At 33.8% G+C, this 27,445-nt stretch overlaps 1 protein-coding gene and 1 long non-coding RNA gene across 3 annotated transcripts; one reads left to right on the forward strand and one right to left on the reverse strand.

The window, feature by feature from the left end:
• The first annotated feature begins 13,855 nt into the window (after positions 1-13,855).
• On the forward strand, positions 13,856-14,685 carry LOC130710724 (uncharacterized). Its single transcript, XR_009010463.1, has 2 exons — positions 13,856-14,106; positions 14,204-14,685. It is a non-coding gene; the product is annotated as an uncharacterized LOC130710724 (long non-coding RNA).
• A 233-nt stretch (positions 14,686-14,918) lies between these two features.
• On the reverse strand, positions 14,919-25,282 carry LOC130710723 (solanesyl diphosphate synthase 3, chloroplastic/mitochondrial-like). Of its 2 annotated transcripts, none has more exons than XM_057560075.1 (12): positions 24,888-25,282; positions 21,247-21,336; positions 19,373-19,453; positions 19,178-19,249; positions 18,421-18,555; positions 17,983-18,069; positions 17,792-17,863; positions 17,581-17,666; positions 17,200-17,332; positions 16,867-16,956; positions 16,172-16,270; positions 14,919-15,374 (listed from the first exon to the last, which is right to left on the reverse strand). In XM_057560075.1, the coding sequence occupies exons 1-12, from the start codon at positions 25,020-25,022 to the stop codon at positions 15,195-15,197; spliced, it is 1,260 nt and encodes a 419-aa protein (XP_057416058.1). In that variant the 5' UTR covers positions 25,023-25,282; the 3' UTR covers positions 14,919-15,194. The 2 variants fall into 2 exon arrangements, with proteins under 2 accessions (XP_057416058.1, XP_057416059.1); XM_057560076.1 differs by lacking the exon at positions 24,888-25,282 and adding an exon at positions 21,573-24,589.
• Positions 25,283-27,445: the final 2,163 nt, after the last annotated feature.

Raw genomic sequence — 27,445 nt, forward strand, 5'->3', positions numbered from 1 at the left:
ACGATGGAAAAGAAAAACAGAACAAAGTCTGACCATGTAGGGGATGCTAATAAAGTGTGGTCCTCTTTAAAAGTTTTGCTGGACTGTGCTGAGATGAAATCCTTCGGTTACACATTAGTACACGAGTACACTTATAAGAAAGTACAAAGATATAAAAATGTAACATCTCGATATAACCATTATTCGCCCACCGTCACTACCGACAATTCTTTTCGGCAGACTTTGATTACCTATTTCATATTCCTCGGTAAGCACATTTTACTTTGGAGCACTATAACATTTTCTTACTTATAGTAACACTAATTTAAGCAAATGTAAAAATTGTTGCCTAAGATCCATTATGAGTCGGTGACGGTTTTAGGTAATGTATTTTTTTAGGGTTAATCATCAAATTAGTCTTTATATTTATACACTTGTTTGAATTTAATCCCTCGTCGGAAAAATATTTGGTATCTATCCCTACGATTGTAGCCAGTTTAGTTTTGGTCATTACTAAGGGATGGAGCTCTGGCGAAGATGTTGAGTGGCAAATCAGATCTGTTGTGACATATCCACATGTAATTTTTAATTAAAATTTAATTTCCAAATATATAATTAATAATTAAATAAAATTAAAATTATCAATTGAAAAACAAAATTACAAACTCGAGAATTTTAATTTCATTAAAATTAAATTGATTGATTAATCTTCCCATCTTCATCATGTTCTTGGAGAATCAAAACCCCAATCTTAAACTAATAAACCCAAACCCAATTGCCCTCTTAATAAATCCAGAAACCAAATATATCAATAAATCCAAACACAACATTCAAAGAACAAATCCCCCATCCCCACACTCATATCTAGCTTCTAGATTTAAAACACAAAACGACCCCCACACTTCTATCTCACAACGTTGCCCTGATATTCATAATATTTGATTTATTTTTTTTGCAAATCATAATATTTGATTTAAGAAACCTAATGAATTTAATTTAATTTTTAATCTATTTAAATCATGTATTCCCATATTGAATAATATAACTTTTTACATAGGAAATATACTCTGGGATAATTTTAACAATTGATAATTTCTTTATAGAAAAGAATGAAAATAACAATATCAATAAAAGTCATATAGTGATGAAAAAGCCTCAATTTGTGATTAATAATTAAAAAATAAATAATATAAAATTTAATTTTAAATAAGAGAAATGGAATTCTTTAACAATTAGAAATTAGTGTATGTAGCAAAAAAAATTAGAAATTAGTGTAATGAATAATATTGTAACCTAAAAAAGTGTAATGAATAATATAAATGGTTATTAATATTTAATTAATATTTTTATTAATGTATAGGTCAAGTGAAGTAATTTCTTATTTTTAAAATTTATAAATTTTTATTACTAATTAAAATTAAATTAATATTAAACTTAATTTTTATAAGATATTGAAATTTTTTATAATTAGTTATAAATATAGAAGATTATTAAATATTAATAATTATTTTTATTAGTTTCAAAAAAAAATTATTTTTATTAATGTAAAGGTCAAGTTTTTCACGAAGTTATGATCTATAATTAAAATTTAAATATTATTAATCTTTAACTTTAAATATAAATATAAGAATAAGTCAACAAAGTCTAACACAGTTGGTGTATAGCTGAGCTCATTAAGCAAGTAGTCTAGGATCCGGTTCATGTGCGATGTGTATGGAGAAATATTTTTTGGGAGAGACCTACTTACTTAACATAATCTTAGAGCCTCCTTAAAGGATAAGTCTCATGGTTGTTAGCAGTGGGGATACATTGGGAAAACAGAAAAATAAGAAATTGATTTTTTAAAAAAATATTAATTAATATAATTAATATTATCAAAGGTTATCAATAAATAATTAATATTTTTATTAATTTTATTCAATTTTAATTTAAATTATTATTTTCATTTTTATTTTTATTTTTTTCTCAAGATGTAATTAGTAATCAAAATTTTAATAGTGATCATTTTCTTATTTTTTAATATGAAAAACTGGAAACATTACAATTAGTTAACAATATTACGAATTTTATTAATAAATAATTAAATTTTTTATTAATTTATAGTCAAGTGATGTTTACTTATCGATATTGATATTTATTGATTAATATTAATATAAAAATAAATAATAAGTTATGAATAATTAAATTTTTAATAAAAATAATATTTAATTATAATTATTATAATTAAAAATTTTACAATTATTAATTAGTAAAATGTATAATTTAAAATGTTATTTACAAATAATGAATATTGGTAATAATTTAATAACAAGATAATTTTATTTATATGTATATCATCAAATAGGCCAAACTCTAGAACAATGAAGCAAAAGATGATTCACTGTTTCTGTCCCCACTCCGCATAGCGAACAACGATCACTATCATTAAGCTCCACCCCTCTTTTAGCCTGATTGTCCTTGGTAGCAATCTTATTTAACGATGCTTACCAGAAAAACAAACTAACCTTTGGAGGGAGAACTTTACGAACCTACTCATGGACACTTTAGTTGCTTGCTCCAAAAACCTTTTGTTCAGCCCATCTTAACAGTGATTTTTACCGAAAACACTCCTTAACCACCAGGCCCAAGAATCTCTCTTTTTTTATGACTTCTAAAACTGTGAATTCCGAAGACCTTCATAGATATATCAAACCACCTGAGGACCCAATGTCAAGCACGAATTCGACCACATAATTCTGCGATTTTGCAAAATTCTGAACTGTCTTAACTCTGTGATCACCCAATTTAGTTTCCTACAACAAAATCAACCCTGGATTACACTTCTTGATGGCTTCCTTAACAGATCTTCTTTTATTGCTGCCTCCTAGACCCCGGACATTCCACGACACTCATTTTCTCCCCATTAGGATGAAGAGTGGCAGAGTAGCCTTATATTAGTAATTAGTATAATTGATAGTAAAAAAGTTATTAATAACTAATTAATATTGTTATTACTTATTAATGTAAAAGTCAAATTGTTTAAATTTTCCCACAAGTTACAATTGGTGTCGTTTTGTGGTTTCTTTCGTCTCGCCTCCTCTTTGTGGGGTTGTATGTTATCTTGATTTATAATAAATTAATTTTGCTCTCAAAAAAAATAGAGCTAGTCAAATTAATATTTAATTTTGAATATGTAAATGGGTGTAAGGGGATTTGAACCCAAAACCTAAGGTGACAAAACAAGCCATTAGTCGGTTGAGCCACACAATCTATTGATTTTAATGTGAATTCAATTACATTTATTTAAATGTTAGATGTTAAATTAAAATTAAAATATTTAAATTATTTTTCTAAAGAGCAATGCTATATAGTACGAGAGGGCACGTACGAAGAATGCACGAGAGTAATTTTGTGGCGGTTTTAAACCGCCACAAAATTACAACTGCCAAAAAAAAAGCAAACCTACTATTTCTGGCGGTTCAAAACCGCCACAAAATTACAACTGTCAAAATAAAAAGAAAAGCTACGGTTTCTGGCGGTTTCTAACCGCCAGAAAATACTTCGTGCGTGGTGCACGAGCCCCAAGGTCGTTCCCCACAGCATTTTCCTTTTCTAAATCTCCTCATCTTCATCATTGTTCTTTCTTCTCCTTCATCATTGTTCTTCTCCTTATCCTCCTCATCTTCGAAGTATTGGGAAAAAAGTTGTGTTTTTATTCACAATACGCTGCTAAGCCTAGAATGGAAATGTTGATCACGGTTTGGTGCTGCTGTTAGCTAACGTAAACAAGGATTTAGAGTCTTAGCTTTGTGAAGATGATCCTAATTATCACGTGAGGTTTCATGATGGTGTTGATTTGGCTACCATGATTAGGGCCCCTAATTAGGGGATATATTGGGAACTTGAACTTTCATGTGGGGTTTGATATAGTACTGGATTTGTTTATATATACAACAGTTTTTTACTTTAAGGGCCCGTTTGGTTACCAGGACAGGATAGGATAAGACAGGATAATAATCATATCCTGTTGTTATCTGTTGTTTGTTGCGTCAGCAGGATATGATAACACTATCCTGTCTCATATCCTATCCTGTCAATCATGTGTAAAAGTTATCCTGAGGGGGGAGTTAGGATAGAGCAGGATAGGATACCAGTTATATATTTTCTTTCAGTATCCTAACTCCAAATTAATTTATTTTAATATTATATAATTTATAATTTATAATAATATTAATTAATAAATATAAATATAAAAATATTAATTTAACTAAAATAAAAATAAATAAAATTATTATTCATAAATTGTAAAATAGACTACTCACTTACAAATATTGATTTATTAATAATAATAGACTAATTTAATATTTTCATATCCTATTATCTAAAAATTATTTATCTACTTATATAATAATTTAAATATAAAGTATTTTTGAAATAATAATATTTTTAATTTAGTTAATTTTTATTGTTTATCACGTGTCACAACTAAGTGAAAAACATTGATTACAAATATTGATTTTTTAATAGTAGTAGATTAATCTTTTATTTTCATCTCCTATTATTTAAAATTACTTATCTACTTATATAATAATTTATAATTCAAATATAAAGTACTTTTGAAATAATAATATTCTTAATTTAGTTAACTTTTATTGTTAATTATCACGTGTCACAACTAATTGAAAACCAATCGGTTAACTGCATAATTTTATTTAACATATAGGACATCTTCAAAACAATAAAATAGGCTAATTAATAAAATTTAAATTAATTTTATTTATTTTAAAATATAGACTCATTCATGAAAATGTAAAGAAATTAAATTTAATAGAATGATCAATTTTAAATGTATTTTTTATTCAAATATAAATCTGATACATTTTTCCTTATCATATCCTGTTCTTATCATGTGCACCTCAAACACAGGATATGATAAGAGTCTATCCTGCTCTTATCCTATCCTGTTGATATCCTGTTCACATATCATATCCTATCATATCCTATCCTGACCACCAAACGGGCCATAAGCAACATATTGTCCACCAACTACACACAAAGCGTTCTTGAAAAGTAGATCAGGCAACGGTTTTCTAATTGTAAATTATTTTCTTACCAACGGTTTCAAAACTATTCCAGAACGGTAGAATATACAACAATTAGTCCAAATGTAGCAATTTGACTTGTAAACGATTTTTTTTAATACATCGGAAAATAACAAAAACACAAGACTAAACTACACTAAGCCGAGAGAGTCTCTCAGAACAATAACGTCCAATTCCGGAGGAGGTGTTGCTAATACACTAAGTCCTTCCATACTCAGCCATGAACCTCTCCTTGCCAACCAATCCGCTGCAGAATTGCTTTCGCGACTGCACCAACAAACATGAACCTGCCAATCACGATCTAGTACCTCCCAAATGTCTCTAAGAATGCTACCATGGATTAGCACCTGAGCACGAACATGATCAGTCACCATCTTAACCAACTCAAGACAATCTGACTCGCATATAAGCCGTCGAACGTCGTTGTCCCACGAGAATAACAGGCCCGCGCGCATGGCTGAAGCCTCTGCCATGAGCGGATTTCCATCCCTAGCCTGCAACATGAAGCCACCCACCCAAGTACTAGTGGAAGAGGGAAGAAACCCACCACCGCCCATAACACTATCTGCATCCCGATAGCTACCGTCAACATTTATCTTCAGGAAACCATTAGAGGGAACTCGCCAACCAGCATTAAGCAATCCATGACCCTCATCGAGCAAATCTGGTTGAAGAAACCTGATAAACTCATCGTGATCCTCTCAATATTTCCTCCAAGCGCCTTCCACCATCCACTGTCAATGATTTCTTAAATGTTCTTAAAACATAAAATAGACGAGTTTTCATCTACCAAAGTTGCATGCTATTACTTGGTTTTCTTATTAACGGTTTGCACGATTAATTTCTTATTACCTACTAAAATTGATTACATATAACTGGGTTCCTCTGCACTGAGGTACAATTGATATAATTTTCTTCCTGGGTACAATGGAAATTATGGGGTAAGAATGGGGATCGGGAGTTCTAAAAAATAGGCAAAACTTGTGCACGACACGATAGGTGTGTGTAACACCAATTCTTATCTTAGATCTCATCATAAGGCTGTTTCTTACTCCAAATCCTTCACCCTATATAGACAAAATCACTCTCATTTCTTTAAAAAAAATTAACGAAGCAGGTGAAGGGGATTAACCCTTAACATAAAGTTTATTAAGCACAACTACTACAATTTGTTCTTCAATATAGTTTCCAATTACATGTACAGGTTTGCAAAAAACCTCTTTAGGGAGAGGGGGACAGATTAACTCTTATTATTGTGTCCCATTCAAGCAACAGAATTTGTGTCCAAAATTTGGCTCCAAATATTACCCAGAATTTGGTTCAACTCAACTAATGCATGTCCTTCACCTGTTCTTCAAACGAAATTCATTTTCAATTCAACAAAACACTCACTGGATCTTGCTTCCACAACCTATGGGGCGGCTTCCAACCTGGCTCTTGCAACATCAAACTCACTTAGGAAAATGTAGAACTTGCTCTTCATCAAATCTTCATAGCAGATCCAATATGAATCAACAATAAGAGGCATTGTACTTCTGCTACTTTGTACTTCCCATTCTATTTTGTAATATATCAACAAAAACAATTTAATTGCCTTCTAAATCAACAACAAGTAATATTAGTAACATTATTGGCATCATAAGGACAATAATTGTTTATAAATTCGAATTCATGGCAACAAACCATGGCTCATATGAAGCAAATAGTTCTGTGCTTTCTCAGGATCTCATCTACTGCAATGTACATTCAAACTCTATAGCATCAACCTACTGATGTAGTGAAATTCCTCAGGCCTATTGACCCATTACCATAAATTGGTTCCCAGTTAAAAGTCTCAAAGTTACAACCTTCAACAACAAGATAACTCTCAATATCAACTCTCAGGCTAACTCAACTCTAAATACAAAAGGATCGCATGAAAAACACACAATTTACTTGCCCATTTGAATGAATAACCTACAACCTAAATTCCCCAATCATTTTAACAGATCTGGGCAACATACAACTGCTACATATAACGCAGGGAATGCACAGTACCTCCTGCGAGAGTCCCTTCACTTTACTCCACAATACTCATGCTCGTGGCTATGATTCCGACTGAATCGACAATTTTTTAAGAGGTTGGAATGGATTAGCGACGGTTGGCATCAGCAAAGCTCTATCATTTGTCACAGATGGAGAACCCGTTTAGGGTTCGAGACGTTTGTGAAACAGAACGGCGGGAACGACGGCGAACGTGAGCGCCGGTCAACTGCAATCAAATACCCAGATGACGATTTTGAGAGGACAACAAGTAATTCGGAGGACAAGTATGGAAACATCTGGAAAAAAGGGAAAGGGAAGGGAACCCATCAGGCATTTCACCTTCAACTTAGTCTCAGATTGCAAATAAATGTTAGTTTCCAAAATCTCATTATCTCCATTAACCGGTGGCACACATTAACCGTTGGATCATTTTAACTCCAATCGAACGATCACAATAAAACTGCACCACGGTGGGTCAGTTACAAACTGACCCACGGTAGGCAAAACCCTAGTAAGGGCTCGTTAATGGCTAATATGTGCATCTTGAGTCAAAATCTCATCAGGGTATCAGCTTCAAGCATTTTTGTGATAAAGATCCAAACAAGCAAGCAACAATTCCTTGTTCTGATATGGTTTATAAGGAATCTCCCAAGTGAGCTTGGGGCTGGCCTATTCGTAGCATGCTTCTGTTTGGTTTAATGCTTTATTAAAACAAAGACAAAAAAAGGTGTACGATGGAAAAGAAAAACAGAACAAAGTCTGACCATGTAGGGGATGCTAATAAAGTGTGGTCCTCTTTAAAAGTTTTGCTGGACTGTGCTGAGATGAAATCCTTCGGTTACACATTAGTACACGAGTACACTTATAAGAAAGTACAAAGATATAAAAATGTAACATCTCGATATAACCATTATTCGCCCACCGTCACTACCGACAATTCTTTTCGGCAGACTTTGATTACCTATTTCATATTCCTCGGTAAGCACATTTTACTTTGGAGCACTATAACATTTTCTTACTTATAGTAACACTAATTTAAGCAAATGTAAAAATTGTTGCCTAAGATCCATTATGAGTCGGTGACGGTTTTAGGTAATGTATTTTTTTGGGTTAATCATCAAATTAGTCTTTATATTTATACACTTGTTTGAATTTAATCCCTCGTCGGAAAAATATTTGGTATCTATCCCTACGATTGTAGCCAGTTTAGTTTTGGTCATTACTAAGGGATGGAGCTCTGGCGAAGATGTTGAGTGGCAAATCAGATCTGTTGTGACATATCCACATGTAATTTTTAATTAAAATTTAATTTCCAAATATATAATTAATAATTAAATAAAATTAAAATTATCAATTGAAAAACAAAATTACAAACTCGAGAATTTTAATTTCATTAAAATTAAATTGATTGATTAATCTTCCCATCTTCATCATGTTCTTGGAGAATCAAAACCCCAATCTTAAACTAATAAACCCAAACCCAATTGCCCTCTTAATAAATCCAGAAACCAAATATATCAATAAATCCAAACACAACATTCAAAGAACAAATCCCCCATCCCCACACTCATATCTAGCTTCTAGATTTAAAACACAAAACGACCCCCACACTTCTATCTCACAACGTTGCCCTGATATTCATAATATTTGATTTATTTTTTTTGCAAATCATAATATTTGATTTAAGAAACCTAATGAATTTAATTTAATTTTTAATCTATTTAAATCATGTATTCCCATATTGAATAATATAACTTTTTACATAGGAAATATACTCTGGGATAATTTTAACAATTGATAATTTCTTTATAGAAAAGAATGAAAATAACAATATCAATAAAAGTCATATAGTGATGAAAAAGCCTCAATTTGTGATTAATAATTAAAAAATAAATAATATAAAATTTAATTTTAAATAAGAGAAATGGAATTCTTTAACAATTAGAAATTAGTGTATGTAGCAAAAAAAATTAGAAATTAGTGTAATGAATAATATTGTAACCTAAAAAAGTGTAATGAATAATATAAATGGTTATTAATATTTAATTAATATTTTTATTAATGTATAGGTCAAGTGAAGTAATTTCTTATTTTTAAAATTTATAAATTTTTATTACTAATTAAAATTAAATTAATATTAAACTTAATTTTTATAAGATATTGAAATTTTTTATAATTAGTTATAAATATAGAAGATTATTAAATATTAATAATTATTTTTATTAGTTTCAAAAAAAAATTATTTTTATTAATGTAAAGGTCAAGTTTTTCACGAAGTTATGATCTATAATTAAAATTTAAATATTATTAATCTTTAACTTTAAATATAAATATAAGAATAAGTCAACAAAGTCTAACACAGTTGGTGTATAGCTGAGCTCATTAAGCAAGTAGTCTAGGATCCGGTTCATGTGCGATGTGTATGGAGAAATATTTTTTGGGAGAGACCTACTTACTTAACATAATCTTAGAGCCTCCTTAAAGGATAAGTCTCATGGTTGTTAGCAGTGGGGATACATTGGGAAAACAGAAAAATAAGAAATTGATTTTTTAAAAAAATATTAATTAATATAATTAATATTATCAAAGGTTATCAATAAATAATTAATATTTTTATTAATTTTATTCAATTTTAATTTAAATTATTATTTTCATTTTTATTTTTATTTTTTTCTCAAGATGTAATTAGTAATCAAAATTTTAATAGTGATCATTTTCTTATTTTTTAATATGAAAAACTGGAAACATTACAATTAGTTAACAATATTACGAATTTTATTAATAAATAATTAAATTTTTTATTAATTTATAGTCAAGTGATGTTTACTTATCGATATTGATATTTATTGATTAATATTAATATAAAAATAAATAATAAGTTATGAATAATTAAATTTTTAATAAAAATAATATTTAATTATAATTATTATAATTAAAAATTTTACAATTATTAATTAGTAAAATGTATAATTTAAAATGTTATTTACAAATAATGAATATTGGTAATAATTTAATAACAAGATAATTTTATTTATATGTATATCATCAAATAGGCCAAACTCTAGAACAATGAAGCAAAAGATGATTCACTGTTTCTGTCCCCACTCCGCATAGCGAACAACGATCACTATCATTAAGCTCCACCCCTCTTTTAGCCTGATTGTCCTTGGTAGCAATCTTATTTAACGATGCTTACCAGAAAAACAAACTAACCTTTGGAGGGAGAACTTTACGAACCTACTCATGGACACTTTAGTTGCTTGCTCCAAAAACCTTTTGTTCAGCCCATCTTAACAGTGATTTTTACCGAAAACACTCCTTAACCACCAGGCCCAAGAATCTCTCTTTTTTTATGACTTCTAAAACTGTGAATTCCGAAGACCTTCATAGATATATCAAACCACCTGAGGACCCAATGTCAAGCACGAATTCGACCACATAATTCTGCGATTTTGCAAAATTCTGAACTGTCTTAACTCTGTGATCACCCAATTTAGTTTCCTACAACAAAATCAACCCTGGATTACACTTCTTGATGGCTTCCTTAACAGATCTTCTTTTATTGCTGCCTCCTAGACCCCGGACATTCCACGACACTCATTTTCTCCCCATTAGGATGAAGAGTGGCAGAGTAGCCTTATATTAGTAATTAGTATAATTGATAGTAAAAAAGTTATTAATAACTAATTAATATTGTTATTACTTATTAATGTAAAAGTCAAATTGTTTAAATTTTCCCACAAGTTACAATTGGTGTCGTTTTGTGGTTTCTTTCGTCTCGCCTCCTCTTTGTGGGGTTGTATGTTATCTTTATTTATAATAAATTAATTTTGCTCTCAAAAAAAATAGAGCTAGTCAAATTAATATTTAATTTTGAATATGTAAATGGGTGTAAGGGGATTTGAACCCAAAACCTAAGGTGACAAAACAAGCCATTAGTCGGTTGAGCCACACAATCTATTGATTTTAATGTGAATTCAATTACATTTATTTAAATGTTAGATGTTAAATTAAAATTAAAATATTTAAATTATTTTTCTAAAGAGCAATGCTATATAGTACGAGAGGGCACGTACGAAGAATGCACGAGAGTAATTTTGTGGCGGTTTTAAACCGCCACAAAATTACAACTGCCAAAAAAAAAGCAAACCTACTATTTCTGGCGGTTCAAAACCGCCACAAAATTACAACTGTCAAAATAAAAAGAAAAGCTACGGTTTCTGGCGGTTTCTAACCGCCAGAAAATACTTCGTGCGTGGTGCACGAGCCCCAAGGTCGTGCCCCACAGCATTTTCCTTTTCTAAATCTCCTCATCTTCATCATTGTTCTTTCTTCTCCTTCATCATTGTTCTTCTCCTTATCCTCCTCATCTTCGAAGTATTGGGAAAAAAGTTGTGTTTTTATTCACAATACGCTGCTAAGCCTAGAATGGAAATGTTGATCACGGTTTGGTGCTGCTGTTAGCTAACGTAAACAAGGATTTAGAGTCTTAGCTTTGTGAAGATGATCCTAATTATCACGTGAGGTTTCATGATGGTGTTGATTTGGCTACCATGATTAGGGCCCCTAATTAGGGGATATATTGGGAACTTGAACTTTCATGTGGGGTTTGATATAGTACTGGATTTGTTTATATATACAACAGTTTTTTACTTTAAGGGCCCGTTTGGTTACCAGGACAGGATAGGATAAGACAGGATAATAATCATATCCTGTTGTTATCTGTTGTTTGTTGCGTCAGCAGGATATGATAACACTATCCTGTCTCATATCCTATCCTGTCAATCATGTGTAAAAGTTATCCTGAGGGGGGAGTTAGGATAGAGCAGGATAGGATACCAGTTATATATTTTCTTTCAGTATCCTAACTCCAAATTAATTTATTTTAATATTATATAATTTATAATTTATAATAATATTAATTAATAAATATAAATATAAAAATATTAATTTAACTAAAATAAAAATAAATAAAATTATTATTCATAAATTGTAAAATAGACTACTCACTTACAAATATTGATTTATTAATAATAATAGACTAATTTAATATTTTCATATCCTATTATCTAAAAATTATTTATCTACTTATATAATAATTTAAATATAAAGTATTTTTGAAATAATAATATTTTTAATTTAGTTAATTTTTATTGTTTATCACGTGTCACAACTAAGTGAAAAACATTGATTACAAATATTGATTTTTTAATAGTAGTAGATTAATCTTTTATTTTCATCTCCTATTATTTAAAATTACTTATCTACTTATATAATAATTTATAATTCAAATATAAAGTACTTTTGAAATAATAATATTCTTAATTTAGTTAACTTTTATTGTTAATTATCACGTGTCACAACTAATTGAAAACCAATCGGTTAACTGCATAATTTTATTTAACATATAGGACATCTTCAAAACAATAAAATAGGCTAATTAATAAAATTTAAATTAATTTTATTTATTTTAAAATATAGACTCATTCATGAAAATGTAAAGAAATTAAATTTAATAGAATGATCAATTTTAAATGTATTTTTTATTCAAATATAAATCTGATACATTTTTCCTTATCATATCCTGTTCTTATCATGTGCACCTCAAACACAGGATATGATAAGAGTCTATCCTGCTCTTATCCTATCCTGTTGATATCCTGTTCACATATCATATCCTATCCTGACCACCAAACGGGCCATAAGCAACATATTGTCCACCAACTACACACAAAGCGTTCTTGAAAAGTAGATCAGGCAACGGTTTTCTAATTGTAAATTATTTTCTTACCAACGGTTTCAAAACTATTCCAGAACGGTAGAATATACAACAATTAGTCCAAATGTAGCAATTTGACTTGTAAACGATTTTTTTTAATACATCGGAAAATAACAAAAACACAAGACTAAACTACACTAAGCCGAGAGAGTCTCTCAGAACAATAACGTCCAATTCCGGAGGAGGTGTTGCTAATACACTAAGTCCTTCCATACTCAGCCATGAACCTCTCCTTGCCAACCAATCCGCTGCAGAATTGCTTTCGCGACTGCACCAACAAACATGAACCTGCCAATCACGATCTAGTACCTCCCAAATGTCTCTAAGAATGCTACCATGGATTAGCACCTGAGCACGAACATGATCAGTCACCATCTTAACCAACTCAAGACAATCTGACTCGCATATAAGCCGTCGAACGTCGTTGTCCCACGAGAATAACAGGCCCGCGCGCATGGCTGAAGCCTCTGCCATGAGCGGATTTCCATCCCTAGCCTGCAACATGAAGCCACCCACCCAAGTACTAGTGGAAGAGGGAAGAAACCCACCACCGCCCATAACACTATCTGCATCCCGATAGCTACCGTCAACATTTATCTTCAGGAAACCATTAGAGGGAACTCGCCAACCAGCATTAAGCAATCCATGACCCTCATCGAGCAAATCTGGTTGAAGAAACCTGATAAACTCATCGTGATCCTCTCAATATTTCCTCCAAGCGCCTTCCACCATCCACTGTCAATGATTTCTTAAATGTTCTTAAAACATAAAATAGACAACTGTTGTACAAAGGTTGATATTTATTTTGTCAACAATTTAAAATTTTTTCTTACAAGCGCTTAGAGGCGACGATTTTACTTATAATTAGATCTTAAGTCTACAACTTTAAAATTGATCTTAAAACTAGAGGTACAGTTATGAAATATAGCTTTATTAAATATTAATAATTAAGCAACATATTGTGAACCGTTCTTTTAACATAATTTAGGTGACAATTCATTTTTTTAAAAAAAAAAGTTATATACAAACCTTTTTTTAAGGAATGAAAAATTAGCGCTAAAATTTTGAGGGAGATTTTGTTTTCTTGTTTTCCTAAAACACTAGAACTTCTTCGCTGTGTTGTCTCAAAACCCCAACACCCAACCTTAACATTGCTCTCCTCTTCTTGTCACGTTATCTAGGGATTGATTTCAGTCTCTTTTCTCTTCACTTCCATCAGGAATTTTGCACGCCCTCTACTAGGTATCTAGGGATTACAGTCTCTCTTTTCTTCTCCGTTTTTGAAATTTCTTATGCAAATTCTGATTTCGGCCTCTCTTTTCTTTTCTTCTCTATGAAGTCACAGGTATCGCGATTATGGGGCGCTTGTTGGAGAAGGTGGCCGCAAGGTTCGTTGACAGATGTGGTTTGAATGGAAGGGAGGCGATGGTGATGGTGGTAGAAAAGGGGTTGGGGTATCCAGGGCACGTGCGTTGGCAATCTGTCACTCACGTGATTTTCTTGCCTTTTACCAGGGCATAGGCGTTGGGAAAGCTGGGGCACGAGCGCTAGACCTCATTGTTGTTTATTATAAATAAAGAACTTTGTCAATTGAGTTTGTATCCATAGTTTCTGAACTTAGTCTTTGAGGATTGGTTTTTAGAGTTTGTGAGAGGTTCTCTAGTGTTAATGTTCCAGGTTTTACTTCTTTTACTTTTGATTATGTCTTGTTTAGCCATACTTGGCTAGTTTATCTTTGTACTTTGGGTGAAGTGAACCTTAGTTCTAATTATGGTTTGAACTTCTGAGTTTCTTATATGAATAAAATTCTCTTTCTATGTATCTTTTCTCTGTTTAAATTCCCTCTTGAATGCATGCACGTGTTTAGTTTTCTTCTTGCATAACGGTAGTTGGTAAAGATTAAGGGACCATGGATTAGATTGATTTGTTTACTACCCGCTTAGATATAAGGGTGGAAACTTGTTGGGTTGACCTGAACATAGAAGCTTAATTCTTCAATTGAAGTGACTAGGTACCAAGACATTAGGCTTAACAACTGAAATTCAATGAAAACATTTCATATAAAATAATAAAGGAAGTAAAAACATTTAATAAAGGACGATAACGTTAATACTACAAAGAACTTATTTCCCCCACATATCTTTGGCTTCGGGGAAGGATAATAGATGAATTGAAGAATGACAACAAAACAATTTTTAGCTATTGATTAAAGTCAGAGACTTTCAAAAAAGAAAGAAAAAAAGATTACTGCGAGAGAGCTTCCCTTTGCTACCAACACAAATGGAGTAAAACAAAACAAAACAAAAAAAGAAAAAGAAAATTGTTTCCTTTCATTTTGTTCTTGTAATGACTATGTGAGTGAGATCTATTAGTGCTTTCCTTGACCTTCTTACTTCCTCATCATCACTCTCAGGTAATGAATCAATTGCTGCTGCCGCAAGGTTAGCATGCTTCATGGCTAGCTCCTTTGTCCTCTGAATACCGCGACTTTTTCCAAGATACTCGAGAGCCTACACACACAAATACAAAAATATTTAATCAGCCAAATAAGCTTGTTGATGTGGGTTTTGTGTTACAACATGCTTAATAAAAAGGACCACTAGAATTTAGTTCAATCGTAGTCATGTGATGCACCTGGAAACATCCTGTTATCCTCATTCCTTAACTTGATGTGTTTTTGGTATAAATTAAAACTCAATATATGAGGACGGATCAAGTTACTCCACACACGCATAGATTACATATATAATGTATATAACTCAATACATATATAATCAGCTGAAACAGATCATGTTATACAGCTTGACACCGAAGTTAAGCTGCTCAGGAAAAATATCTGAATTTATTTTGATAGGTGGAAACTTGCAATTATTCTAGAGGCCAAGCAAATAAGAGATATTGGAGAGCCACGTGAATATTGGAAATTTTTAGTTTTCTGTTACTTTTTTGTTATCTAGCCCATTAAAAACGTAAATGCAGCATTTTTGTTGAGTAAAGCTTCAAACCTTAACAACTTCAAAATAAGCAGGGGAGAAGCCTCACTAACTGAAATTTTAATTATAACAGTAAGAAAATAATGGGACTTTATTGTGAACTACTTTATCAGAGAGGCCCTAATACCTTGTGAATGATCTTATCGACCTAGAATCTTAATAAGCAAACGAATGAATTAACGGAAACCAGTTGTAACATCTTTAGTGGCAGATTCACTAAAGCCAAAAGTCTTCAAGTAGTTATTGATTTTGTTAAGCAGCATAGGAACTAATTATGCAGGATAAATGAAGCCAAGCAACAAGTATTAGCTTACAAGATCAACATTCTCAGGGTTTTCAAAGCCGTCCTCAACAATTGCACGCAACTGAGGGAACTCCTCCATCGCAAACAATATTGGAGCAGTAACAATTCCCTGCAATGATTTTTTGACAAACACCAGGTCATAGATTAGTATGGAAAATAACAGGAAAGGAAAACCAGATTAAAAACAAAAGTTTTAAATGATATCAACCCAAAAAGGTTTTTAGCATAGAGTTTAATATCAATGCCAAAATTAATTTCAAAATGCTGTAAGAAACGGTCAAGAAAAAGCAGAATGTACTTCACATTTATTTAGTTATTAATGACAAAGTTTCATGTCAAAGAGATGGCAAGTACTGTGCTTGTCATTAATAATTTTTCTCGTTTAGTTTGTGATAAAATTTAATTTTGTTCTAGTTTAATACACGTTTTTTTTTTAAATTAGTTTAATACATGTTTAATGATAGAGATATGTTTTTCCATTAAAACCTAGCCACAGGTAATGTCCATAAAAAAGCATATAAGCACCACATAAACATAGAGATAGAAAAATGAAGAATTATGGCTCTACTGACAGGGAATGTATCACTCTTTACTAACATGAGCATCCAGGATTCATAGGCTTTCATCAAAATATTCTGTACTATTACTGAAAAGTCCAAATCAGGAACAACTGAAATTTAGAATCAGAATAAATTAAGAAATTACATGTCGAATGTCAGATAAAGAACCCTTTCCAAGGGAAGCTGATGTGCCTGTGAAATCAAGCACATCATCTATTAATTGAAACGCCAAACCCTGCAAAACAGCGGAGAGGTAATTAAATTATGCCATCAAGAAAATCTCAAAAACAGAAACATAGATAACTTGCACAGACAGGTAGAAAGTTATCAACTAAAATGTTGCCAGATAAATGTGCACATATTACCAAAACACTTGGTCTCATTGATTTTCTTTATGCAAAGCATCTAATATTAATCACTAAACACACTATTTATAACAGAAAACATCATACTTAAAACTGTTAACAAATATACAAACCAGATTTTTTCCATATTCAAACGCAAGCATTGCAACTTCTGCTGTTTGCCCCGCAAGGATGGCTAATGCCTTGCAACTATTTGATATTAATGATGCAGTCTTGTAGTATGTCTTTTCCATATAATATTCCATGCTGAAAATATAAACAATTGTTAGAAATTAAACAAACAATAGGTTCCTATATGTCTCTATAAGTAAATGCATAATTAAAGGTCAAGACTGACAATTACTTCGTAAAGTCAACGGAAATCTAGGAATTTTATGGAGAAACCATGAATTAGTGATAGTTATAATTGTGAGATAAAACTTAAAAGTCATCTTCCTAGGAAAAGAAAATGCATATATGCTATAAATGTGACAGAAACAGGCTCAGAAGCATACCTACAGCGTTGATCAGATGTTGTAGTCATTTGCATGGTCTCCCCTGTTACAAGATGCTCTACAACTTTTGCCAATAAAGATACAACCTACAGAGACACAGTCCTTAGGGAGATGAAATATACTTAATTATGATCACCATGAAAGACCTTAGATGTATCATAGCTCTTTACAGTTTTACATACATATACAACATATTACCCATTTATTGTACCTCTGTGTTCTTTAAAGAGGCCAGAGCGACACAAGCCCGCGAAAGCAAAAAATCCCCAGCCAATACTGCCAACTGCATCAAACACAGCAGCCACAAAAAGAAAAAAGACTAAAGCAAGCTACACCGACCACAATATGACAGTATACACAAGTAGAAAATATCATGGAAGGAACACAACTTGATACACATACCTTATTGCCCATTACAAAATTTAGTGAACCAATGCCACGTCTAGTATCTGCATCATCCAGTACATCATCATGAAGAAGGCTTGCCACCTGGGACAAAATTGTGCCAACACTATTTTGTAAGAATGGAGAAAAGATTCTAAGTCCATACAAAAGAGGTACTTCAGAATTATCATTGGGAATTTCACTGTATATAATAATGACTTATACAAGTAGCAAATCTTTCAAACAAGAGAGGCAGAATGAGCTAATCTAAAAGAAAAAAAAGTCCTGAAAATGATTATTTCATTGTCTATTAAGAAAAAAAAGAAAAAAAAAAGAGATCCGAGGGGAAATTGTGAACAAACATAAGAAACCACCTTATTGAGTTCCATAAAATAAAATTTAATTCAAACATATTCTGCAGACAATATATTATCAGCAGTATTTAAATTGACTGACGTGGATCATCTCTGTTATTTCAGCTATGCGTTGTTGTCTTGAACGTAGGTCGGTTGTCATAGTACCTCCTAGCTCAATAGGAGGAGGTTCTTTGGGTATTGGCAGATTTAATGCAGTAGACATTAACAATAAAACCTGCAAAAACATCCATCCAATGACCCAAATCCTGTGTGAAATAATAAAGCTATACAAATCATCAATATTACATGAGTAAACTCAAAAAATATATATTCTATTACATTATATCTTTAGTTCTTTACGCACACTCATAGGTAGATAGATGGAGAAACAGTTAAGCTACCAGAGATAAATAGCATTACAAAGTGAAAAATTAAAAATGGAAGGAAGGCATCATGATGGCAGAAGTACCATAACAAAAAAGAAAAGTTAGCTTTGTAGCTATTGTTAAAAGCATCCTTGTCCATTCCAAGTTACTAGTATCCCTTTGTTTGTGCCAACCTAACGATATGTGTCAATAATCATATTTTAGAGAATTGTCAATTGTGTAAACCTGAGCATGTGAAAGAGAGCAGAGGCTATGTGTTGGAAGCTTGAAATGCATTAACCTACTTGTAAAATCCTTAAGGGCAACTTGAAAGGGATGTGATGGTGAATAAATTTACAACATTCCAAGCATACATTTAATAGTAGTTTAGTTCATCCTATAATGATGAATATGCAAATGTCAAACCAGACTAGAGCAAACATTTCTTGCAAAGCATAAAAGTTGTCTGCATATAATTGTGAATGTGCTTACTGTAGGACGAAATCTTTTTCCTTCTACCCCCATTTTGAAGAAGTATTCAGCAGCTGAGGCAAGCTTAGGAACCTGTCACATATACCCAATTTTCACAATGAGTACCTGATTTCTATGCAGCAAATGAATCAGAGCTCTTATTAGAAAATTGGCTCCATGCATACATTAGAAAGTAAACGAAGAACAGTCTGATACCTCAGCAACTACCATTTCTCGCAGCTTGTTACCAAGAATTGATAACTCATCAGCAACCAGTGAAAATGGATCATGTTCATCCTGAGAACAATACATGTATCATAGTGAAGTAGGTATGAATAAATAATTGAACCATGCAAATGTGAACCTTCTGATTCAATTATTGATATTTTATCAAATATATCTGTCGTTGTAAAAAACAAGCATTTCAAGTTGTTCCTGACAGGGTTGCCAACAGCGCGCTATAGCACCATAGCGGCCCTTTTCTGCTCCTGATTGCTGTGTAGCGTTACAGTTTAGGTGTAATGGCCTAGTGGCAGAGATAGTAGTCATCAAGACGCTATTTGCTTACAAAAAAAAATCAAGACACTATTTGGCCGCTATTCAGTAGGAGTGACAAAAACTCATAGATGCCCTCAAAAAGTTAACGTTAGGGTTTTTAGGTGTATTTTAGGGTTTTTGCTTCAGAAACATACTGAAAAAGGTATGGTTTGAATAGCGAAATTGATAGAGAGGAAGACTTGGATCTAGAAGAGGATGATTGATGATTCCAATTTAGGATTTTTTTTTTTTAAATTTCATATTTGTAGGCAGTTTAGATTAAGCCTTAGAACATCCAACTGGTAGTTTCTTATTAGGGTTGCTTGACACTATTTTTGTGGGCCCAAATGTCACAGGATTTAAGCAACTCATGCCGTTTTGACTCCAATGTTGATTTCTTTTTTTTTTGTTGGGTCCCACAGAAGATATAATGGAGTGTTGATGAAGGAAAGAGAATGAATAGTATTTTAATCACAAAACATTGTAAGCAACTGTTGCTTATGGAACCATTGCTTATTTTTAAGCAACCAACTTTCTACAAATACATGCTCGAATGGGAAAAATATTTAGCAATGTTGCTAATGGCTAAGCAATGAGCTATGCAACCTGCATTGTGGATGCTTTTAAAGCATTGCTTGCACCGGTTGCTTGTGTTAAGAACGGTTGCTTATTTTCAGTCCATTGGAGCAAAATGACGTGTCATTGCTTGTTGCATAAAGTCACAAAATTTATCGGTTTACAAAAGACGAAACAAGATTTATGGAATAAACCAGGACTTTACAACAGAGGAAACAAAACCAGGACTTTAAACCACTTCTGTTTAAAATGTAATAAGGAAAATGAAGAAGTTGGCCGAGAGTGACTCGTGTCCAACGTGATGGCCTTTTTGATTGTTTTTTCTCTCTTCTGGTTTCCTAAATAATAAAAGGTATAAAATAGATAATCATAACTAACTAATTAATTAATGAATCAAACAATTAACTTTTTTTTTAAAGAAACAATTATCTAGTTAATGTAAATTAGTATTAGGGGTGCAGTGGATGGTAATTGCATAACATGATTTTATTCAATTTATTAATATTTAAATTTAAACCAAAATTAGGTGGAAATAAAAATATAACTGTATAGGGTATTTGTAGGACCCAACCAAAAGTAAAATAAGAAGTCGGTTGGAGCAAAATTTACATCAGTTGCTTATATCCCACTGGAATAGAGCTAAGCAATCCATATAAGCAACCAGGGATGGAAATGCTCGATTAGCTTGTATGTTTTGTTTAAGAGATTTATGAAATTGTTATTAATGAATGTCTTGAATTTTGTGTATTTTTTTATAATTTTTTAGCATTGGTATAAGTATATAGTATAAATTATATAATTGTATAAAAAAATTCAGCAGTGGTCATTCTGCCATGTGCTATACAACTACAGTATTTTTTAGATCGGCCGCTACCCAAGCAGCTAAGATTGACAACACCGATTCCTTAGAAAATGGGGATTTTGACCAGTGCATAGAAGAAAGAGAAGAAGCGAAGAAAGAACACAAAGAAATTAACCTCAACTATGGGGCTGCTTTGGTGATGGATTTGATGTCTACTACTATACAATGCTGGAAAGCCCTTCGAAAAAATTAAACTCCTGATAACCTGCATCACATAAGAATCATGTACAAGTAAAATACAGTGTTGCCAAACATTTTTCTTTAGATAAAAGATGATTTTACGAGATCGAAAGAAGAGTGCGAAACAAAAAGACAGAAGGAGGAAAAAGAAATTCTTTTCAAACAAACTAATAGAAAAACAAAGTAAGAAACCAGCCATAGAAGTAAATCATTATCAAAACTAAGCCATTAATACAATACAGAACTCAAGTGCATCTAAACCTTCAAGGTTTTAAACCAGGGTCTGCAACCGTGATTGGGGTCGCAATATCATTGTTTGGAGGTCTCTGCGACTAAAATTGTGGCTACATCCGCTGCATTTGTCTGCAATTTTCAGCAATTAAAACCTTGTAAATCTACTATCTGAGATCTCACATCGACTAATGATATGGCCTAAGCAAAGTTAATAAAGGCTTGGGCGATTCCCAACTCATGAGCTAGATTTTGGGGTTGAATAAGCAAAGTCTAGATGGTATCAGAGCCTCGATGATCAAGCAATCTGGCCATTGATCTTAAAGCACAAGGTAGGTGAGACTATGCATGGTTCAAGCAAGAGCCAATTAGGTGAGTGATGAAGCTTGCACCATGGCTGGCTGATAAGAACCAAGCCAATGTAGAAGAAGAACAGAACTGATGTTATTCAAGAATATCAAATGAAACTACAATTTGGTTGTTGAGTAATTTGAAAGTCTTAGCACCTCTCCCTAATTCCTAATTACAAATGATCACAAAGATGCTATTCCCCTCTAACTCTCTCCGTCTCCACTCTCTAACTAACTAAAACTCCCACAACTAATTAAACTACTAATTATGGGTACCTATCTATACTCCGTCTGTATAAACCTTGTCCTCAACGTAAAGTAAAGCTTAAGAAATGGACAATTCTTTCAAAAGTTCAAAATAGGGAAAATCACAAAACTTCCTTTCCAGATGTGCAATTTCACTGTCAAGGAGACCACCTTGTTACTAGCAGATGTCCTCACCATTGTCTATAACCAAGCTTGCTGAAGAAATTTAACCTTCCTACCTGGACTCGATAGTTGGCAGCATAGAGACCCATTCCATTAGTTTAGGGTTTTGGGCTTGGGCCATGCAGTCAACAGATTGATCCAAACTCTATTATTCCAATCCTGTTGTGCCTTCTTCGCTTTGTTTCTTATGGACACCTACCTACTACATGACTACATCGTGAAGAGCCAGCTACCACCGCACCAATAACTGGTGTTGGCTGGCGATGAACGTTTGACCAACTCCACCTTCGTCACGGCCAACAAAGGCACGCCAACCACTTGACAAGCCTCGTTGGCCGGTAGTTGTGACGATGCTGACACCCACAACATTGTGACTATTTGCATGATTGCATCCCATCTTCCTCCATGGATGAGCTGTAGTTTAGCGGTTTTGGCGGTGGCCGCTTGGTCACCTTGTTTGACGACATTCAACATTTTTGTCATTGCAAGACGACACTTATCGCTGCATTCGTCTTTGCTATTGACTTCGTTCCCTTAAGTGCTGTTGTCAGCTTATGGACCACCTCGTGGTTCTAGAGTAGCAAGGCTGCATCCCTCTTTACCCTGAGCTCTGTTAGTGTCACTATAGTAACTATAACTATGGTTTAATACGAACACAATTCCCTCGCAGCCCAATACAGCGATTTAGGCAGTGGGCGCTTGACCAGCAATCTCAGCCTCTCTCTTCTCTTTATTCTTATGCTTCAAGGATTACATCAACATTCTGGAGCGAAGAGGCACCCTGAAATACCCCACCAACTTCACCTTTCTTTTCTTCTCCCATTGAAGGTTGTTCATTTGGGTGGTGCGATTCTCCATACCAGAACCTCTACAACAATTTACTCCCTCTCCCCCATGCTTCAAGGGTTGCTGCTTTGTCCATCATGACTTCATCGTACTGTTCCAATGACCTGCCTTGCATCGTCTCTCTCCAATACTATCTCTACTAGCATGGTTCTTGGTCTTCAAGACTTCCCTTTTGCTTCTGATTTCTGATCTTCCTTCCAGCTCCAAGATTTTTTACTCAGGACTCGACTCATTACTTTCACCATTTTTCTTGTCTACAAGACCAATTTTGTCCCCCTTCGAACCTAAGTTCTTCTCAGCCCCTATATGTGGCTCTTGTCCTTTTGTATGCCCTTCACCCACCATGACTGAACTCTTCTCCCTCTCTTTTTGATTTTGTCAGACACCAAATATCCTAGCCAGCTTCTCCACCCCTTCTTCCGTTTCTTGAATCTTGCTTCTCTCTCTCTCTATCTCTCCCTCCTCCCCAGCCTTCTACTCTCTCTTCCACACTTCCAACTTCCTCAACTTTTCTTCCATTTTCTTGCAATCTATGAGTGTTCTTCTGGTACCCCCTCACTCTAGGATAGAGCTTTGATACCACTTGATAAGAACCAACCAATGCAGAAGAAGAAAAGAACCGATGTTATTTATAAATAACAAATGAAACTACAATTTTGTTGCTCAGTAATGCGAGAGTCACAGCACCTCTCCCTAATTTCCAATTACAAATGATCCCGAAGATAACCTCTAACTCTCACACTTACAACTAACTCTATCAACTAACTAATTAAACCACTAACTATTGGTACCTATCACTGGCCAACAAACTAAGGAAAATGTGTTCTTTCCTAAGGGGGTGTTTGAAATATAATATAAAACATATGTCTTCACCCACTTAAGCTTTGCAGGTAATGACATGGTATTAGAGTCTATCCTAGATCCAATTTAGGACCCCCCACCGTGGTCTAAAAATCAACCTGAGCCTGCTGATTCCCAAGCAATCTACCTCGATCTGCAGATTTTCCAATGCAATTTACCTTACAGTCAACTTTCCCAGCAGAATCAACCTGGTCTTGCGAATTTCCAGCGCAATAAAAAAAGACATATATCCCGATGTCCACTTTTGAGCATGAGGGGTATAATGAGATCTCACATCCACGAGAGAGACGGCCAAAGTAGAGCTTAAAAAGACTTTGTCGACCCTCACCTTATGAGCTTGCTTTTGGGGTTGAATTAGGCCTGTCTCAACTCTCAATTCAAGACCTACCAAAGAGATCCTCTAAGAAATCATTCACCAAGAATTATTTGTCATCTCTCATAAACTATATTACTAAATATTTAAACATAAATACTTCAAAGACAAGCATATGGCGGCTTAGTGACCCTTATGTCATCGCACCAATCATAATTCCCCACATCAACAGTTTCATACAAACATTCAAATATTGCAGCAACCCGAATCACCAAATTACAAGTGCTCCCCTATTGATTCGTTATAAGTCACTATTTTATTGAAAGAAAATACCACAAGTAACAGAAACCAGTACTAAAACTCAGAACTAAATCACTCATAAGTCAAAAAAATTCAAGGCAGCAGGCCCTATAATCAAGCTTATTAATAGAATTCACAAACCAATGATCCCATATAACACATTGATGAAACAGTTCCAATTGGAAGCAAAAATAATCATAAAGTTCTGAGACTTCAGATCGCAGTACAAGGGAAAGGAACCAGAACCTGTTGAGTAGAGTCTGTATGCGATTGAACATTATGCGAGAAGAGAAAACGGTGGTTCTGGTCTCCAACAGACAGGAACCACCGACAACTGTTGAAGCTGCCTCTGAGGTTTCTCGATATCCGAGAAAATAGCATCGTAATCGACGAAAGCAAGCGTGGTTCTGAGAGGCGAGGCGGCGAAGGAAGCGTGGAACTGAGAGGAGTCACAACAACAAGAAGCTACTTTGACACGGAGTTGAGACCGCCACCATTATTTAAGATTTACTGTAGTGACTGGTGACGACGGCGAAGCTGAACCATAGAAATCTTCAATTTTTCCAATTTTCTTGCGGAACACATAATCAGGCGAATTGCGTTAATTTGAACCGACCCGGCCGGAAAGGGTTATTAACTAATTATTATGGTTTGGGAAAGTTTAGGTATCTAGATTCAAAGTGAGATCCATATAGGGATCTTTAAGAATCTAGTATATTTTTTAGGGTTGCCTATAGAGAATGATTTTTTGTCATGGACTCATTCACTTAATGGGAACTTCGAATTTTATGAGGAATAGTTTCACAGCTGCTGACTGTGGATACCTTAGAAAACCAAAAATTGAGATACAGATTCCTAAGTTCTCTCAAGTTTGCTTAAGGCTATGTTTGGATTGATGGTACATAATGGAGCGGAGCGGAACGAAATATAATGGAATGGAATGGAGCGGAACGGAATGGAGCAAAAATCTCATTCTCCTGTTTGGATATTTTGTGATGAAACGGAACAAAGTTACCACTCAACTGTTTGGATAAGGAACGGAACATAATGAGTTATAACTTTATTATTCCTATATTACCCTTATTATAACATATTAATTTTCTTTAAAGTCCAAAATTCTTTCATTAAAAATTTGTCAACCGACAGATTTGCTCTTCAAATCTGCTTGCTTAATTCATGATAATTAATTTAGATTCATCCAGAGACTTGTACTAATAGCTGGTTGTATTTTAATTATTATGACTCAAAGATGCAGAAGCCTTGTTCATGTAGGTACAAAATCAACATCTGTTTTTCTCAAAAAAATAACATGCTAATTTTTTAACCGCAAAGCAATTTACTGTGAATTCTCAGTGACCAATACACATTGCTTTAACAAAGTATACAAACACACATTGCAAGGAAAGAATACGATGGACAGTGCATTTGAAAACTCTTGTTTTCATTCAATGGCTGCTGAGATGCTGAGAAGGAACATGAAAGAATACATTTCAATTCCATCAACGTGGCTGCCAATTTTTTTCTAACGTGAAGGCAGAAATTTAGGTCACAACTTGCAGGAGTTATGGAGGGAGGTTATTAGGGGTAAAATAGTATTTTTCATAATTTAATTAATGGTCAGTTTTCCTTTCCATTCATTTCCATCCAATTTGGGGGGGAGCAAATATGAGGGAAACCAATGGAGCATGATGGAGCTTGAACCATTACTTACCACTCCCTTCCATCCTATTTTAAATAAAACAAACAATGGAGCCTTCACTCCTTCCACTCCACTCCACTCCACTCCTTCCCCCTCCCCCAATCCAAACAGACCCTAAGTCTTCAACTCTTCCTTCTTCTTGAGCCTTAACTTGGCTAAAGAGTCTACCACTCTATAACAGTCTCTAGAGATATATTGGAAGACAACCTCTCAATTTTGTTAAAGTAAGACTCTCACTTCAGCCAGGTTCGTTGCACAAGAGTGGAGATTAAGAGGACCATTATGGTTTAGGCCATTAACGACATCCAAACAATCAAGTTCACAAATAAGCTTCTGAGCACTAACAAATCAAGCCAAAACAAGACCTTGAATCACATCTAGAAGCTCAGTTAAATAAACATCACTTGTACCTCGAAGCTAGCAAAATCAAGAATCCAAGCTCTGTTGTGGTCTCGAATCAGCCCCCACAGCCCCTGGCTGATTACCTCATACTATAATTGCCATCAGTAATCAATTTTAATCAACCAACAATGAGCACATCCCAACCTTCATGGTTGGAAATCGAAAAGTTAGTATCAAAATAGTAGAATAGGTAGTGGTAAAAAAATGGCTTAATTGCAACTTTGGTCCCCGACGTTTACCAATGCCACGATTTTGGTCCCCCACCTAATTTAATTACATAGATGGTCCCCGACGTTGTAGGCCGTGTGCAACGTTAGTCCTACCGTTTATTTCTTAATGGAGGAGGCTTACGTGGACGTCCAGTTGGAGAGAGAAATGAGGTATGAGGAGAGAGGGAAGCACGTGAGTATCACGTGACCCTTATCTGAACCCATTATACCCAAACCCCTGACCTCCCTGGAACGAAGAAGGTAACGCGATTTAGATCCCTAGGGTTTCAGATTTTGGTATAATGGGTTCATATAAGGTTCATGTGATACTCACGTGCTCCCCTCTCTCCTCAGATCTCCTTTTTCTCTCCAACTAGACGTCCACGTAAGCCTCCTCCATTAAAAAATAAACGGTAGGACTAACGTTGCACGCAGCCTACAACGCCGGGGACCATCCATGTAATTAAATTAGGTGGGGAACCAAAATCGTGGCA

Source organism: Lotus japonicus, chromosome 4, assembly GCF_012489685.1.
Source record: "Lotus japonicus ecotype B-129 chromosome 4, LjGifu_v1.2".
NCBI classification, from domain to species: domain Eukaryota; kingdom Viridiplantae; phylum Streptophyta; class Magnoliopsida; order Fabales; family Fabaceae; genus Lotus; species Lotus japonicus.